Below are 17,778 nucleotides of genomic sequence, written 5' to 3'. Positions count from 1 at the left end.
TGACGAAGCTCAGTAATGGCTTATAAACTAGCCAAAACACAGAAAAAAAGTAATACTCAAAAATCTAAAGATCAAAAATCAAATGTTCTGCATTCCCACGTTAGTACTAATGCTTAATATATTAATTACCTAAAAGAGCAAAGGGCAAGAAAGTCATGAAGAAACAAAAGAAGATATAAAGCAGCTTAGTAAAGACTAAGAAATTTCCAGGAGACAAGTCCCTCCTCAGTGAACAGATGATCTCATAGCCATCAGTTCACTGTACTGGCAAACACAAGCCATAAGGATAAATCATATTGATTACTGGGATTCAAACAAAAGCTTAGGTAACCCAAAAGCAGTTATTTTTCATTTGCAAAAAACATTCACCTCCTACCAGAAGTCACCAATAAAAATTACTGTATTTTAATGTCTAATGCTATAAAACTGTGCTTCAAAAATAAAACTAAATTAGTTTTTTTTCCATTAAGGCTATTACTATGACTCAGTACATTGCTTTGAATATGAAGATTCAGCAGCTATTTTCTCCAGTTTTTCATCTTGGGACCTTTAATATGTTTTCAATCTAATTTTAATTTGTTATAGAAAAAGAGGAATGAACTTTCTTCTTCAGGTTAAATTAAACTTGCCTCTTGTGCAGGTATCATGAAGTACAAAAAAAAGCAGGAAAAACAGTTGCTACATTTCATAAAAGCTTTTTTATAAGTAAGATAGACAATGAACTTTTTCCATTAGTTAACTGTTTCTCAAGTCCCCGGGGGGTTATTTTCAAGAAAACTGTAGAACGTGTGCATGAGCAGAACTGTCTTAATTTAATAACCAAAAAATCCTCCGCAGCTTATTGCCTGAGTAAACTGATAGCTAAATGTGCAAGTCAGGGACAGAGTCTGCACAGTTCATAGGAAGCTGTGTCCTTAGCAATGACAGCAAATGTAGCAACAGTGTGTTTACCTAAGAGGAGGTCAGGTGACTTCATTATTGCCCACAATTCTATCACAAGTCAAGACCACTAAGAAAATTACTAAGCTGATCAGACCTCAAAAATATATGAGGATGCTTAACTCTTCCTGAAGTATGGAAGTATGGGGTGGGTGGGTGCACACTGGAATGCACCCCAAAATCCCATTCTAAAGACAATGCAGCCTGGGCCCCGGCTGGAGCACATCAGGACTCTCAGCTCACACGCTTGTCATACCTTTCTGCAGAAACCAAACTCCGGAGGAGGTAATTTGCACACCTGGAGATCACTCTTCAACTCCAGTCAGGGCATCTATCAGCTCAGAGATAATCACTTTGCCTCTGCGCCCCAGCTCTAAGGTGGTGGTAATAGTCTTTATTTTACCTCACAGGATATGGGAGTACTTACATATCTTCCAAAATAAGCATATCAAAATCTCTCACAGAACAGACCAGATCTGTTGAAATCAAAATAGATATTTATCTATTTGCATATATCTAACTGTGCTTAATGCTATTAGACACATTCTGCAGATATTGTACAGTAATTACAAATGAGAGTCCTGAATGAAACTCTGCTCTCTTTATGCCTGGATTTGATACAGCTTCTGTCACTTCACATCCGGGAAAGGTAATTCACAGCCAGTCTGCCAAGAGAATGGTACAGCCTGGCTACTGTCCCCAGGCTCCTTGCTGCAAGGTTTTCCATGGCTCCCACTACACCTCCATCTTCTGTTTCTTGCCCCAGTCACAGATAGAGTTTCTCAGCCTCTCTCCAGGGAAGAGCTCTTCCCTGGGCCCACCCCCCTCTCAGAGACTTTCCCTTTGCTACCACCACGTATATTTTGTTCACATTCCACCAGCTAACTAAAATTCTGGGCCTCACCTCCCCCCTTCCCAAAAACAATGGAAAGAAGCACCTGTTCAGCTAATCAGCGTTGTCTAACAGGATGCTCTATTAAGCAAAGAAAGATCCAAAACTGTAGGTATAGCTCTGAAAGAAATGGGAACTGATGCAATGCTACCATCACCTGTCATATGCAAGACAAACCAAATACCTCCCTGCTATTTTAATTTCTAACAGACAACATCATTCAGCCAACCATCTACCACTTTTCATGTTTTAACTCTGGGGGAAGAAAAACAGCAGCAAATAGAACTGACCCAGATGAATTTAAATGCTCAAAGTTAATACTGCTAACTAGGATGAAAGGAATTGTTGCAAAGGTCTTCTCCTTTGAAGAAAACACTGATAACCAAGATTAGCTCCTGCAAAATACAGTCTCATGTAAAATTTTTCTCTTAAAAGCAAAAATGCTGTAGCTAAGCAACATAGCTCTTCCTTAAACTGAAAGTTGGTTTTCATAGCACCTTGTTTATCACTGAGAACTCTGACAAACCTCCACCTTATTTTATGTAACAGTGTCTGGGGGAGTGCCAGATTAGATCTGGTTTACAGTCACAAAGGGACTTTTCCCATGAATGCAGATGATGCAAAGTTATTTTTAAAATAGCATCCAAAATGTTCTTTGTGTCTACTGCATGCTCTTCAAACACCCCAGATTGTGTGAGCAGCGATCAGTTGGAGAGAACAGATACACCTTTCTGCTTCTGAATCCCAAAGTGCTGGCTTTGTTTTCTTTCCCTGCATACTAAAAGGAGCCACTGCCCTTTCTGCCTTAGATTTCCCCTTCAGCCCAGGATTTGATACAGCATTTAGTATTTGGATTCTATCACTAAAGATGTTTTCTTCTAAGAGGAAATATATCCTGACATACAACTCTCTACTCTGGTTTGGGTACTTCTCTTGTCCTATCTTGGATGCAATCTGTAGCTCCAGGAATGATTGTTTCCAAATTAGAAGCTAACTATATTCCATAAGACCATTCACTTTTCTTTCAGATTTTCTCATTCTGACTGCACTTTTCCTAACAGACAAGACAGAAAATACATGCAGGTAATAAGCAAAACCAGTGATACTGGATATGACCCACTGAGTTAGGACTTCAGATGCTAATCTCCTGCCATGCTTCCTCTCCCACAGACTATGCACATTAATATTCCCACTTTGACAAGGGCATTGAAAGGCATTTGCTTGAAAAACCTGGAAAGCCTTTGTGTTCTTTTCCTCTTCTCTTCCAACTCAGTCCCTATTACAATTCTATTTTTAATCAACCCCCGCCTCCCCCTTTTTCAGCTGCTTGTCTGTAGTACTGGGTACAGTATGATAAAATATGACAGTCCCAAATGTTTTGCTAAACAATGGAAAAAAGATTTTGGCTGTAATGCACATTTGTTTTCCTTTCTCAATTGGCTTTGTGTTTGTGCAGAATAAATACACACAATAGGCCTATGCATCTTTCTACAAACATATGCAGACACTGTATACAGACAGCAATGCCTGTATACTCTGCCTCTCTCACTTCCTCTGGATATTTTTGCATGCTGTCATTTGTGAAATACTGTTAAAACCCAAAGGGATGTCAGCTGAGCCTGCCTCACATTGCAAGCTGTTGGCAGGCTCATTAAGGACAGGGGAACAGTGTGGAGTCCACTGCCACTTTTCACAGACTGCTGCTGGTTGGAAGCAGTCAGCCGAGCTCAATGGGCTACACCAGCTGATTTCTTCAGATGCTCCTCAGCCTTGATTCTATTGTTGGTGTCTCTACAAGAACTCTAAAGTTGTTACTAAAAGTGCCAACAGTTGCTGACAGCACGTATGGGGAAGAAATCCAATATAATAAAAGAACAGTCTTCAAGAATTTCAAACAGGGTAAAAACGCATGTTTTCTTCCTCCCATAACCAGAGTTGACAGTACATTGTACTGCATTGCCTGTGCAATGAAATTACTCTGGATTTGTTATTGGGCCACTACACTTTTTCTACATTTGTTAATTTCAGAATTGTCTGTGTTATTTTGCGGTCTACCCAATTCAATTATTTTTAACTCTGCAGATATTACATGCCTCATCTCTAGCAGTCCTACACAATCCAAATTTCTTGCCCATATAGCTTTTGGGGAAGCTGTTCTCTATTTGAGCATCAAGCTGGAGGGTAGGAAGAAGAATTGTAGCTCTCCATGCTTCACTATGAGCTGACCTTTATTCTTCCAGGTCAAAAAAATAACACCTGGCCATCAGCCTCTTTTGGGCTGATACAATTATCAAAAAAAAAAAAAAAAAAAAAAAAGAAGAGGAAAAAAAGTCACAACCAAAACAGATTTTAACCAGTGCTGCAGTTTGGCTTCCCTGTATTGTCTTACTTAACTTCTTGCCTAATTAGACTCAGCAGTTTCCAGTTATCCTGAGGTTAAAGGAGTGCACTCTTGTTCTTCCAGTTCATCTAGACTGCTATGAAATCAGGGTGTACTGCCCACAAAAAAGAACAAATCTGGAAAAAATTTGACTATGTATCAGGAATTTAAGTAGTCAAATTACAAATGGGAAATCCAAAGTTCCCTGAGGTTGCTTTTGTTTGGTGTTCAATTTTAGGGCACCATACCTAAAGCAAGATATTTAAGAGCCACCAATCCTAAGGAAGAACACCTAAACCTAAGGACAGATGGAATTTTAAGGAGGAATAATATGTCTAAGCATTTTGCATATTTGAGTCATAATATTCATTAGTTCCTCAACCAGACGCTATTTTTCTTTCAAGAAAGGACTAGCACTACAACTATTTTATCACAATCAGGTTACTCTTTATGACTTTCCAAAGACAAATCCCAGTGTCACAGTTAGCATCATGTCCTAATGATTCTGTGCCATACCATGTGAAGGCAGCACAGTACTTTCAACAACAGCCTCTTTATTTCCTGGTAGAAGTTGGATCCCATCCATTCCTTCCCTTTTTTTCTGTCTAGCACATACAGACCACTGGCTTACCAAATGCTTACATTCACTGCAATGCACCTCCATCTCCCTCCTTTCAACTGATTTTTATTTAGAAAATAAACACTTCAGAACAGCACAGAAAATAGGGGAATTTGTCTGCAGTGTGCCTAACAGATTCTAGCCACTATAAAATTAATTGAAATAGAAGACAAAGTAAAGAAGCATTTTAAGTAATCCATCGGTTGGGTTTTTTTTTTCCTCTTGTTCATTCCTTAAGTCACTAGCTACGTTTTCATAGCATCAGGGGAGAGGGGAGTTGTATTTCTGAAATACTGAGCTTTATGCCTTAGATTTAATGGCATTGGTAGCCCAGCCACATGGTATGGGCTATGTAGTAAACAGACTTTCAGAGCCAAAGCAGAAATTCACTATGGCAAAGCTTTACCAAGCAGTCTGTACAAAGCTTATGCTGCACTAAATACTCAAGTCACTTAACAAAACTGAAGAGAGCAAGGAGCATCTAACTTAAGCAGAACTGGAAGTCCAGAAATCTCCATTCTCTTCCTTACTCAGCTGGAGACAGACTTTGTAAAGGGGGGCATCAGCAGATTTCTGTACCTGCCTCTAAGTAGATAAAAGAGAGCATACAGAGTATCATTTTATCAGCATTTATGAGGAAAACTGTGTGGAAAACATTGTTGCACAATTACGTAAGTTACCTTTATCCCACATAGTAGATTCCAATGAAACAAAGCACAAAAAGCAGCACAGGAGACCTGCTCCTGAAACTATCCCTGGTTTCAGCTGAGATAGTTTCTTCTTAGTACCTGGTACAGTGCTGTGTATTTTGGATTCACTACGAGAATAACGTTGATAGCAACAGTCAAAACATCAGCGTGTTAAGCAATGCTTACATTAAGTCAAGGACTTTTCGGTTTCCCATGCTCTGCCAGAGAGGACGTGCACAGGAACCCAGAAGGAAGCATAGCCAGGACAGCTGTCCCAAACTGGCCAAAGTGATATTCCATACCACAGAACATCATGCTCAGTATATAAACTGGAAAGAGTATCACTTGTTCTTGGGTTTTATTTTCCTTTTTTTGCCCATCATTTTAGTAGCAGTATATTTTATTATCATTAGCACTATTATGATTTACTTTGTTTTAATTATTAAACTGTTCTTATCTCAACCCACGAGTTTTCACTTTTTTCCCCAATTCTCCTCCACATGGCTTTGGCAGCAGGGGAAATGAGAGAACGGCTGCACTGTACTTAGTTGCCAACTGGGGCTAAACTGCAAGAGACCTGCTCATAAAGAAAGTACATTTTTCTTTACAGACTGAACTCTCCTAAAGCAGTGACCATAGGGTAAAAGGAGAGAAAGCTTTTCTATAGATTGTTCCCAGCAACTCCCCATGCCCACTCTTATTAAGCAAGGACTTTCATCCTCTTCAGTTGCAGTAAGAAAAGGCACTCCCTGCCTGCAAGTTCCATTTTGGGGGAGGTTTCCATTACCTATATGTTCTTCCCTTAGCCATGACAGCCTTGTTGATTTAACAGTCTAGTAAGTGTCATGGAGAAGGAAGAACAGCTGGCAGGTTTATTCACTGCATACAAGTTGAAAAGCATTTCATGAAGTGGCATTCATCTCCATACCCAAGTTATTAACAGCTCCAGGTGACCCCACCATTGATCATTTTTTCCATTTTCCTTTTGCCTTGTTTTTTCTTAGTCTTCTCACAGAGTTGGGGTTTTTGCCCCTCTTCTTTTTGGTTGCAGAAAGAGATGCAACTTACAATCCCACCCCTCTGCTGACAAATTTTGCTCAAAAGACATCAAGAAAAGGAGGAGCACTTGCCAAAGTATATAATCACATTCAAGATAATTATCATATGTTAAAAAACAAGGTTTACCAGATCACATGGGAAGCAACATTTCCTTCTAGGAAGAAACATGAAACATTTAAAAAGTATTCCCTTAAATTCAGAAGACAAAAAGTACTTCACAAAGAAAAACATATTTCTCCATTTGCAGAAATATTTAATCTTTAATTAGTCTTTATCAAAGACTTCCTTATTTCTCATTTCAAGTTTATTTTAAGAAAATAATCGAGTTGAAAATCAAAGTGAAAAATACCAAAAAAAATAATGTTTACAAAAATTCTGAGTTCTTGGTCAAAAACGCTACCAGTTGAATTCACCAAGACCAACTGTTTTCCCAAATTCAGATTTGGCTTTGATAAATTGGCATTTTACAGCAAATTAGGGAAAAATCTCCTGACTTCTGGCAGACAGTGGTCAACTTTCCCTACTGTCCCTTCTCAAAGCACAGAAGTGCAAGAGGTGCCTACTCTCACAAATGGGTGCCTTTGAAAATAACTTCATATGCCATAATAAGAAAAATCATTGAATGTACTTTGTTTTAAAGTTTCATTGAACACATGACTGGCCAGGCTGAATGATCTATGATACGCTAACAGATGGAGTCAGACACAGACCTTCAGAAAAAAGGGGAAGCAGGAAGGAGCTGAACAGAAACATTTTAGTCAGCTCTGTCAAAATGTTGGCATTTCTACTAAGAAAGAATTTCAGTATCCAATTCTGCCTGTTATTCTGTATCATTCTATCAAAAGACCATGTTTTTCTGACTAAATTACCATTAGCATTTGAGCAACTTCTACTATATTTTGCAAAGCTGTCCAAGCAAAAGTGACACTGACATTAAAAGCCTATTTTCATTTTGAGCACAAAGTAATTGTTTGACTTGCAAAGCAGAACCTCATAAATCATTTCATTGGTAATATTCTTTCCCCCTATAACTGTTATTTCTTCACAATAACTTAGCTTCTGTTTCATTTAACACAAATAATTCTAAAATGCAGGCACTCCTGAAACTCACGCACACCAAAACACCTTGCACAGAAAGATTTCTTCAGCCTACAAACCACATTTAACACCTATAAAATAAATAACATTTATACTACAGAACTCTACTCATAGTGGAAAGATTTGTTATTGAAATGAAGTCCCTTAGAGACATACATACCTCAGAATTGTTGAGATGACACCTGTGTGTCCCCGAGAACCACCCCTCGCTCGAACACTGGTCAATGTCCACCTTCTGCAAATTGATGTCAACCTTGACAACACCTCTGAAAAGAGAGAGAAACAGTGGCAAACATAAGTCCAGATATAGGTTAAACTTCTTTATGATGCTGCAGCCTGCAAAGCAGAACTACATCTTTCCTTTAAATATGGAACTTGATAAAGTGTCTAAAAACAGTTTTGTGCTCCCCAAGCCATGGTCACAGAAACACATTCTTATTTTAGACTTTACTTAGATGTATTATGGCAAGAGGTCAGCAAATCCAGTGCATTAAGCATAAGGTAGAAGTTAAGAACAAGTTATACACTCAAACAGTGCAATGCCCTTCACATTTTACAATGCAGCAAAGATCCAAAATTAATACAATGAAAGATATGCACTACTTTTTCTGAGGCAGCAACCTCGCCAGCCAACTCTGAATAAAAGGTACCAGGCACCACATCTCACCCTCCATCCAGAGACAACTACATCCTCCCCTGTGCTCCAGGGAACCCTATTTGCTAAAACAACTGGCAAAAGCCTTTTTCTGTATTTTCCCCGGAGACACTCCAATGTCTGCTGACATTCAGGCCTCCCCTCTGCAACTCAGCATCCTCCTCCAGCAGGCATTCAAACCTTCTCCCCCAGTTCCTGCCAGCTGGTCCTGGTATAAAACCTGATACAACATCAGAAAGCAGCATGAGTTAGCAGTAGTCCACTGATGTCTGTGAAGCCAAAAAACAAAATTTCCTACACACGCAGGTCCTCAAAGACCAAGTAAGGACAGTCCTCTGAACTGTGTAAGTCCTATGCCAAGAAGACTCAAGTTTTCATCAAGTTTCCCTCAAAAATTATTTTGAAAGAAAAGTTAACAAACCAATTTCAAGGTCAACACTGTTTTATAAACAACTCAAAAATCACCAGAAGAGAAAAGCTGCAAGGTTGAAGTTTCAGATCTTAAGAAAACCCTTCAAAGACTTTGATATTCTCTCTAAAATAACCTCCAGAATGACTTTGGACATAGAACATTTATAGCATCACTTTGTGAGAGCACATTATCTGTGACTGCTTTGCTGCAGTCTGGACTTAGCAAAAATGTCAATATGCAACTTCTAGTTGCTAGATCATTACACAAGCTCACTCACAGTGGATGAATGCTCTCTACTGATTTCTTAAATCTATGGTACCATTCCTTTTAAGTCAGCCATTTCAGCCACTTTAGACAGAATTTTTCATTTCCACAAGTCTGAACTTCTACAACTACAAACACCATCATCCCTTCTTTCACGCTGTGGACTAACAAGGACATGGCCCAACCTCTATCTCAAGAACACCCCCTCACCTTGAAGTGTTGCCTCTTTTAATCAAATCTCACAATAATACACTAATAACAACAACATATCTACAGAGCCATATATTTGAGAGGGTGCTAACTAACAAAATTAGAACGGGCATAAGAGTGAGCTTGATCAAAACCAGGACAATATTGTTGACCCCAGTACAATCAAGTGCTAAGTATCCACAACAGCTAAATTTGGGCATTCTTCAGACATGCTATACAGTCATTGGAGAAACATAAGCACATCATTTAAGTGATCAGAAGAAGAATGCATTAGAAAATTACGTAACACAGTCAATAGGAAGTTAGATAGTACAGGAGCACTTCATCCCCCTCAATCTCCTGCCTAGAATCTAAATAATCCAATGCCAGGCACACTTAGAAATTACCTGAAATATTTAAGTGCTGGTTTGAGCAAGCTCAATTTAAAACAGCACACACTACACTTCTAGAATATTTTTATATACTTTTAGTTTACAGCTTTGTGCCTTTGTACACTTGTTTTGAACAACAGCTTCTCCAGGAAATGCTCAAACCTTACTTCTACCCCAATGAACTGGTCTTTCCATGTTCCAGGTGACCAACAACCTCAAGGGGCAAAACTGCCATACTGCACAGATTATCTCTTTAAGGTGTTGATATCAGCAGATTACAAACTTAATCTTAACCAGGTAAGAAGATACCTGACTCAGATGCTCATAGCAGTAGAGGTAGCCAATTACTCATCTAGACACATGCAGATCCCACCAGGTCCATGTATACAGAAGAAAAGCAATATTGCTTCAACCTTATTCAAACTGCAACTCATTCACCTGAGAAACTCTCAAGCACCTTAGAGAAGGTCTTATTTCCTTTATATGGAAAGTTTTTCCCTCGTGTACATTTTGGTTTTAAGTGGTAGAAGAGGAAACTCCCCTTTGCTTCTACAAACACTTCTGCAAAGAGAAGTACAGATTGCAAATGAAGAGCAAACTAATCATTGCTAGGAGAGGAGAAAGACTTTAAGAGTTTTCTGTGTGGTACCACCAGCAAGCCCTGTAGGAACACAGTGTCAGTAAAAAAGGATATAAATATTTTCAAAAGGAAACTTAACTAGACATTACTTGCAAGAAAGACCACACACACGCCAGAGGAATTAGGGTCAGTAAGCACACTGAGCAAGCATTTGAGTGTGGCCTTGTACCAGAAATGCTCCAATTTGGAGAATTCATGGCATGTTCTAGTGGGACAAGCATCAGAAATCAGGATAGCATCTTAAGACAGAGCCATGTACTGAAAAGAAAGAAGTGTACTTTTGGATTTCTCACATCAGAATAGATTGGGTAACTTGTATCCTTTGAAAGCTCCTTAACTCAATTACTTTGTCCAAAATAGATGCAAAAATCAGATTCATACAGCAAGTGTCATTGCAAGAAACCTCTTGTGATCATTCAGTCCAACCACCTGCTCAAAGCAGACTCAGTTCAGTTGGGGTTTTTTTATAACTTCAATAATGAAGACTTCATCAGCTCTGGGAAACCTGATCTAGTGACTGACCACGCTTCACAGTGTCAAGAAAAGTTTTCTGATGTTTAAAATAAATTCCTTGTATTTCAGTTTGTGCCCCTTGCGCTTTCTGTATCCCCACTGAATAAGCCTGAGAAAGGTCTGTTTCTGTCTCTCCTTTACACTTTTTCACTGGGTATTTGCATACACATAAAGTGACCCTGGAGCCTTTTCTTCTCCAGGCTGAACTGTACCAGCTCGCTCAGCTCTTCTTGTCTGTCAGATGCTCCAATCTTGAACTTTGTGGCCCTTCACTAGGCTTGCTTCAGTACATCCATGTCTCCTGTACTGAGGAGACCAGAAGTGGACACAGCACTCTTGATGGAGCCTCACCAGGCTGAGTAAAGAGGAAGGATCACTTCCCTCAACTCATTGGCAACACTCTTCCACAGATCAGGAGGTTGTTGGCCTTCTTTGCCACAAGTACACATTGGTGGTTCATGTCAAATTGGTGTCCACCAGGATCCCCCAGGCCTCTCCTGCCAAGCTGTTTTCCAGTCATTAAGGCCTCAGCCTGTATTGGTTCATGGGATTATTCCTCCAAAGGTGCATCAGATGGCATTTCCCTTTGCCAAACTTCTAGGTTCTTGTTTGCTCATTTCTCCAGCCTGTTTCAGACCCTCAGAATGGCAACACAAACAACTGGTCTCTCAGTCACTCCTTCCAATTTTTATCATCTGCAAACTTGCTGAGACAACACCCTACCCTATTGTCCAGACCACCAAATGAAAACGTTAAAGAGAACTGACTCTAGTATCAACCCCTGGGATATATTCTGGACTAACCTCCAGCTGGACAGACAAGTCATCTATGCACAGAAGGCTACTGGGTTGGTTAAATACTATTTCCCCTTCATAAACACATGCTGACTGCTCCCAATCACATTCCTTTTCCTCATGTGTTTCACAAGGAGTTTTCACAAAGATTTGCTCCATCACCTTTTCAGAGATTGAGGCGAGGCTGATCGGCCAGCAGTGCTTGAAGACATCAAGTACCTTGGCCTTTTCAACATCCTGCATCACAAAGTACACTTTTCCATTCAACAGCAAAGACCTTGGAAAGGACCTTTAAGATCATTGAGTCCAACCATTAACCTAATACTGCCAAAGCCACCACTAAACCATGTCCCTGAGTGCCACATCTACAGAACTTTTAAATATCCTCACGGAGGGTCACTCCACAACTTCCCTGGTCCAGCTGGCCATACTACTGCTGATACAAGATGTTCATGGTCACAGTCATATTCAGACTGTCTCCATATTCCTCTCAGGTTACCTGACCCTGCTTCCACCTCTTGCGCACTTTCATTTTATGCTTCAGTTTTGTCAGGATCTCCTTGTTAAGTCATGCAGGCCTGAAAGTCATCTAATTTCAAAATATTGTCATAAAACTTCTTCCAGAAATAATAAAAAATTCTTCCATTTCAAGTTAAATGTGTTTTTCTTTTGCTTCTCTTGTGTTAAAACTTTTCTTATGAGAATGTTTTGTCTTTCACAAAATACAATCTTCATCAACTCAATGCAAACTTTTCTACCTACACTCTTCAAAATGCACAACCTGAACTTCTAATATGGTTAAGTTGTTCTGGTTTTCCCCTTTCTCAAAGCTTTGCAAATTTCTGGGGTGAAAATCTACAGCAAGGAGAAACAGTACAGACCAGGAGCAGGATCATGAAAGTAATTTCTAACAGTTACAATCTACCATAGGCTTTCAATTTTTTCCCCCATGGTGCACCTTATTGTTTTTCTTTGAGCAATACATGTGGCATTTACAGAAAGCATCAGGATGGTACAAGACTTCTACTGTGTTCATTTGGGATGAATTGCCATTTTAAAACACCACCTCAGACTTGTACCCCACGGTTATTACACACAGAGTACACCAATATGCACACGATACATTTTTGAAATTCATCTGTGATTAATACAGTAGCTGGCACAGCTTGTTTAGCCACCCACATTTTCAGTTATTTTTGACTCAGTATTCGGAAAACAGAACGTATGGAAGAATACATCCTCCTAGAACGTATATGGACCATCTCCCTGTGTTACAATTATTAAACTAATTGGGAATAATGGCAGTGTTGCTATCTTGATAGAAGCAATCAAGACAAATATCAAGGGTATAAGAGTAGACTCAGCTTGTCAGCATAACACATTCATCCACACTGACAATGCTGCCTGGCTGAACCAAAGCCACAGACATAAGTTAACAACAATAGTACTGGTAATTGTGGACCATCTGGCAGGTAAGTATATTTTGCTAATCTCCTTATAACAATAAATATTTTTTTCCTGCCACGATTTTCAGCCTTTTAAAATATATATATATTTAAGGATTGCATGTTCATGTTTAACATGCAGTTAATTAAAAAAGAATTAGTTGAATTGTATATAACAGATAATAATTGAAGAATTATGTCATCAAGGATTTTTTGTCAGGTCAGAGGTTTGATTTAAGAGGCTTTAATGTCTGTCTTTATTTCCAGTACCACTGTTTGTTGGCATGCTGTTTGCCTTGAAATCTGTGCCAGAAATTGATTTAAGCTTATTTTCCCAACCTACTAGCTATCTTGATAGTTTCAGTAGTTATAATATTTCATTGTAACAACATGTTGTAAAACCTCTATCTACAGAATAATTTTTTCTGCCTCTACTGTTACATCATAAAAAGAGTAGAAGGAGCATGTTCTCTTTCTCCCAGTCAGCTTAAGCTAGAACTGCACAGAATAATAGCCTGCCAACATCTAAAAGGTGATAAATAATATCTTTGTCCTCCAGATCTTCAAAAGCTTTTTTGGCACAGAGGCCATCACAGCTCAGCTAAACAAGCAAAGCCTGTCTTCTAAGTTTGTACACTTATTTTTATACATGTAAGCACTGCAAGCAATCATAATTAAGGTATAAGGCATGGTTATCACACACTGAAGCACAGACATCATCCCCCAAATCTAAGCAGCTGCTTAGATTCTTGCTGCTGTATTCATTCAGCCCTACATGATGGCCTTCATAAGTCCTCCTTACCATAAAATGAGGAGATAAGAAAAACAAGTTCTCTACAGCCATCCCAAATCTGCAAATGCCTGAATCTCTAGACAAATGCCCACTGTATTTAGAATAGCCAAGGTTTTCAGGACAGATGCCTTTTCTGACCACACATTTTGGAGGCTAACACTTCCAAGAATATTAATCTTCAAATAGTGCATACTGACATCTGAAGCTTCTCCATCAAAAGTAATCCTGGTCTCAAATTCCCAAATTACTTTCAGCTATAAGTCTTTCAAAAGCAACTTGAACCTGCAGAAGCTGCTGTTTGTCTGTAAGTTAATATTTAGGATTCTGCATCACTTAGACATTGTTAAAATTGTTACGTCTGCATATCCAGCCAGATTCATAAAAGGCTACCGGGACATTACATACAACCTAATTTTGACCTGGTCACAGAGTTACCTCTAATTCCAAACTAATAGGACAGAGAAAGACTTACCTAATTCCTCAGCCATAGCATGACTGCTGCTTTTCGGCACACATTTTCATAGGAGAACCAGCTTTCACTAAAAATAAACTGAAGTGAAGAATAATACATAGCAGTGTGGGCACATGAATTAGGATTCACCTACAAAGAAAATCCCTCTAGGCCATTTGGAACAGTACTACAATGGCAGAATACTTAAAGCTGAATCCTCTGTTGTCTGAAGTACTATTTCAATCTGCCTCCATATTTATGGCATGCAATGCTGCCTCTCTGGGGATTTCCCTCCAGTTTAGTCAGAGAGCTTCCTAGATACTCCGAGGGGCAGTGATATTTTTTTTTTCCTTGAGGATGCTTAAGTTGCTGCTAGCATCTTAACCCTGTCACAAAGCATCACCTTATATAGGAATGCTAGGTGTCAGTGATGATGGGGTACCACTTATATCAGATTCTCCCTATGAAAAAAGGTCTTGAAGCCAAATTCAAGTCACTTACTAAGAAACCAGCACTTTTTTTTTTTAATGTTCCCATTACTATCCATGAGGGGAAAGAAAGGTTCTCAAAGAACAGTACAGAACACGATAGAAGAAAAAAGGTTAGGAACACAAAACTTTTTAAATAGAAGAATTCTACACAGGAGGGATGGTCTCAGCATAACCATACCAAGTCCTCTGAGACTGAAGATTTATTCAAAGGTAATAAGGTCATTTTAAAATTGAAGAGTAAGTGGAAGTCAACATTAGGGAAAAAAATTTAAAAAAAAGGGAAAACAGAGAGGCATAAACCTGGGCAAGGTTTATAAATACACATGTATTTATAAAACATGTGAACATAAAAATCACAAGAATGTAACACAAAACCAAGAGACATTTTTTAGAAACAACATGTTAAAAGTATAGGCTCTACTAATTAAAAACACTTCAAATACGCCAGAAACATGAAAGCTGAAGTAGAATCTCTAAGGCCAACACGTAACCAAGATATAAAAATTTCTTGGAGTGAAGACAGCTTTTGCCAAAAATGAGTTATTTTCATCCCTCTTGAAGGCATTAATGTAACAAAAGCCAGCTTTCACAATACAGGACAGTTAACAAAGCTGGGCATCACAACTATCCCTTCCTTGTTTGGCACATTCACAGCTGACCACAAATGGGTGGCCATTGACAAAGGCTGCAGGTGATAAAAACACTTGATATAACCCACAACTAAATCGGTCTGACACAGAGAAAATATAATAAAGAAAACACTTTGAAAAGTCTTCATTCAAGAATCTGGGATGTCCCATCAGTTTTAGATTCATGAAGCAAATTTAAAACCAGAAAATAATGGAAGCCATACTATATACATACAGTGGAATACATAAATACATTATAGAATACAACACCGAACTACATTGCAGAAGACAAAAATGTGTTAAAAAGCAAATTAGAATCATGAAGGTCAGTTTAATCTATACTTACTATCAACACTCATCCAGAAAGAGTCTGAAAACCAATTTATTTTTATTGCTTATTATTGGCAAATTGGATATAACCATAATAGGAGAACTCAGCACTTCCACCACTCTTACATTTTCCCTTAAGTACCTGCCAGAAGCTGGTTTTGGATCGAGGGCTAGGTAAGGCTTTCATCTGACCTAACATAGCAATGCTTTTTTTCTTAACTTCAGGAACAATTCTCTACCTCAGCCCACATTCACAAATAGAATAGATGGCAGTCTTGGAGCTGAATCTTGGATAGTAAGGACTGCCACATGTCCATCCCCTTCAAAGGAGCTTTGATAACCTGCTGTGTTGGAAGTCTTGCCCAAGGGGGATGGGGATAGAGGACAGAGGAATTGGAAACAACAGTTTGACCCAAAAAAATAGTTCCTTTTATTGCAACTCAGCATGTGCTACATAATTGTGGACATTTATGCACTAAGTGTTTCAATGTTCTCATGGCCATATTTAACTTCTTTCTTCAAAGACCTGCTTCTCTTTCTTCAATACTGAAGAAAGCTGAATCGTGTTTCTAAAAAGAAAAAGTCCTATTTATTGTTCCTTTCCTATGTTTCGCCACCATCCAATCTTCTATCCCTATCCATGATCTCATAAGAAAAATGCCAGCAGAGACATAATTGATTGCCTAGAGAATACTTAAAACATACTGGGGGTTTCTACAAGCAGACAGTAAATTATAAGAAGTTTCTTTGTTCTAACTTTTCAGGAATATAAATCCAAGACTTTCAGAAGCTCTAGGAAATAAATTATTCCTTTTCATTTTTAAAACCTGTTCTAAATCCATCCACACATTCAATCATGTTAAGGGCCAGGACATGTTATTAAAAAAATTATAAGCTCATAATTTTAAAATATTTTTTAGACTATACAACTAACATATGATGTCACAAAAAATTAAAAATTCCCCTTAAACAGTTAAAGTGAATTTTCTTTCTTGGCTCAGTACTGAGACTAAAGGGAGATTAGGGGGGAAACTAAAAAAAGGGGCTAGAGGAAGAAATTAAACCATGTTTAAAAGAAAAAAATTACTAATTTTTACAACATCATGTCTACGTTTGGGGTTTTTTACCAAGCAATTTAATAGCTGTAAAATATTTAGCAGAATATGAAATCATGTATAATCCCTAAGAAATTACATATTTTTCATATATACTTCTACCTCCATGGTTTAATCTGCCTTCAATAATGTTTCCTTAAGTTAGAGTCCCATTATAGCCTAACAACAGAGTGGTCTGAGTCATTGTTAACAGTACAGTGGAAATCACTATATTACACTGCCTTTAGGGAAGAAACAGTTCAATTTAACTGTGCAATAAAGATTACCTTTGCATCAAGGAATGCCTTCCAAATAATTGAGAGAAGTAGCAAACTTCTGGAAGACAGAAAATTTTAAGATGCTACACCCGACCCAGCCAAACTTCAGAATGAAGTTATCTGTAAATGCTCCAGAATGTGACACCATTCAAAATAAAATAAAAAATTTTAAAAAAATTCTCAGCTTGCTGACTGACTACCTTTCCGCCAAAACAGATATTATTCCATTGCAGTCTCCCCAAAGTCCTTAAAAAAAAAAGATAGCAAATACTGTCCTGAATTTGGTGAAAAATTTGCCTAAGCACAGTGGAAGAGGAAAAAAATGCCAATGCCCCTGTATCCTGAAGAGAGTCTGACCTACTAGATGGGAAATAATGTGAGACCAATGACCAGTTCCCAAAATGTTGACACATTACTAGATGACATTAAAGAAAACGAGAAGAGCACACATGAGAACATTTTGAACTGCAAAAGCAGCAATTCATTAATCAGAGTTTGGGGATAATTGATGTCATTGCACAAGGCTGAAACATTGCACATGAATCTGACTAACCATGTCCAGGAAATACAGGAATAAGACTTCATAAGAAGGACCATGGCAACAGAGATCTTATAAAAGGAGCCTAAAGAAAGCCAGTTTGTGTAGTCCAGTAAACAAAGGTGGAGAAGGGACTGTTGCCTATAAATAAGTCAGGGCAGTAAACATCAGCAAGGAGTGCTACATCGGATAAA

General features: G+C 38.5%; 1 protein-coding gene across 2 annotated transcripts in view; it reads right to left on the bottom strand.

Annotated features, from left to right (window-relative positions):
• Window positions 1-17,778, bottom strand: part of GPR158 (G protein-coupled receptor 158) — a 184,063-nt gene that overhangs the window by 161,224 nt on the left and 5,061 nt on the right. For both annotated transcript variants that reach the window (XM_064635782.1, XM_064635793.1), the window contains exon 2: window positions 7,837-7,942. In XM_064635782.1, coding sequence (XP_064491852.1) covers window positions 7,837-7,942 — 106 coding nt within the window. The remainder of the gene's footprint in view (window positions 1-7,836; window positions 7,943-17,778) is intronic.

Source organism: Pseudopipra pipra, chromosome 1, assembly GCF_036250125.1.
Source record: "Pseudopipra pipra isolate bDixPip1 chromosome 1, bDixPip1.hap1, whole genome shotgun sequence".
Classification (NCBI taxonomy): domain Eukaryota; kingdom Metazoa; phylum Chordata; class Aves; order Passeriformes; family Pipridae; genus Pseudopipra; species Pseudopipra pipra.
This window is presented reverse-complemented; position numbering and strand designations above follow the sequence as displayed.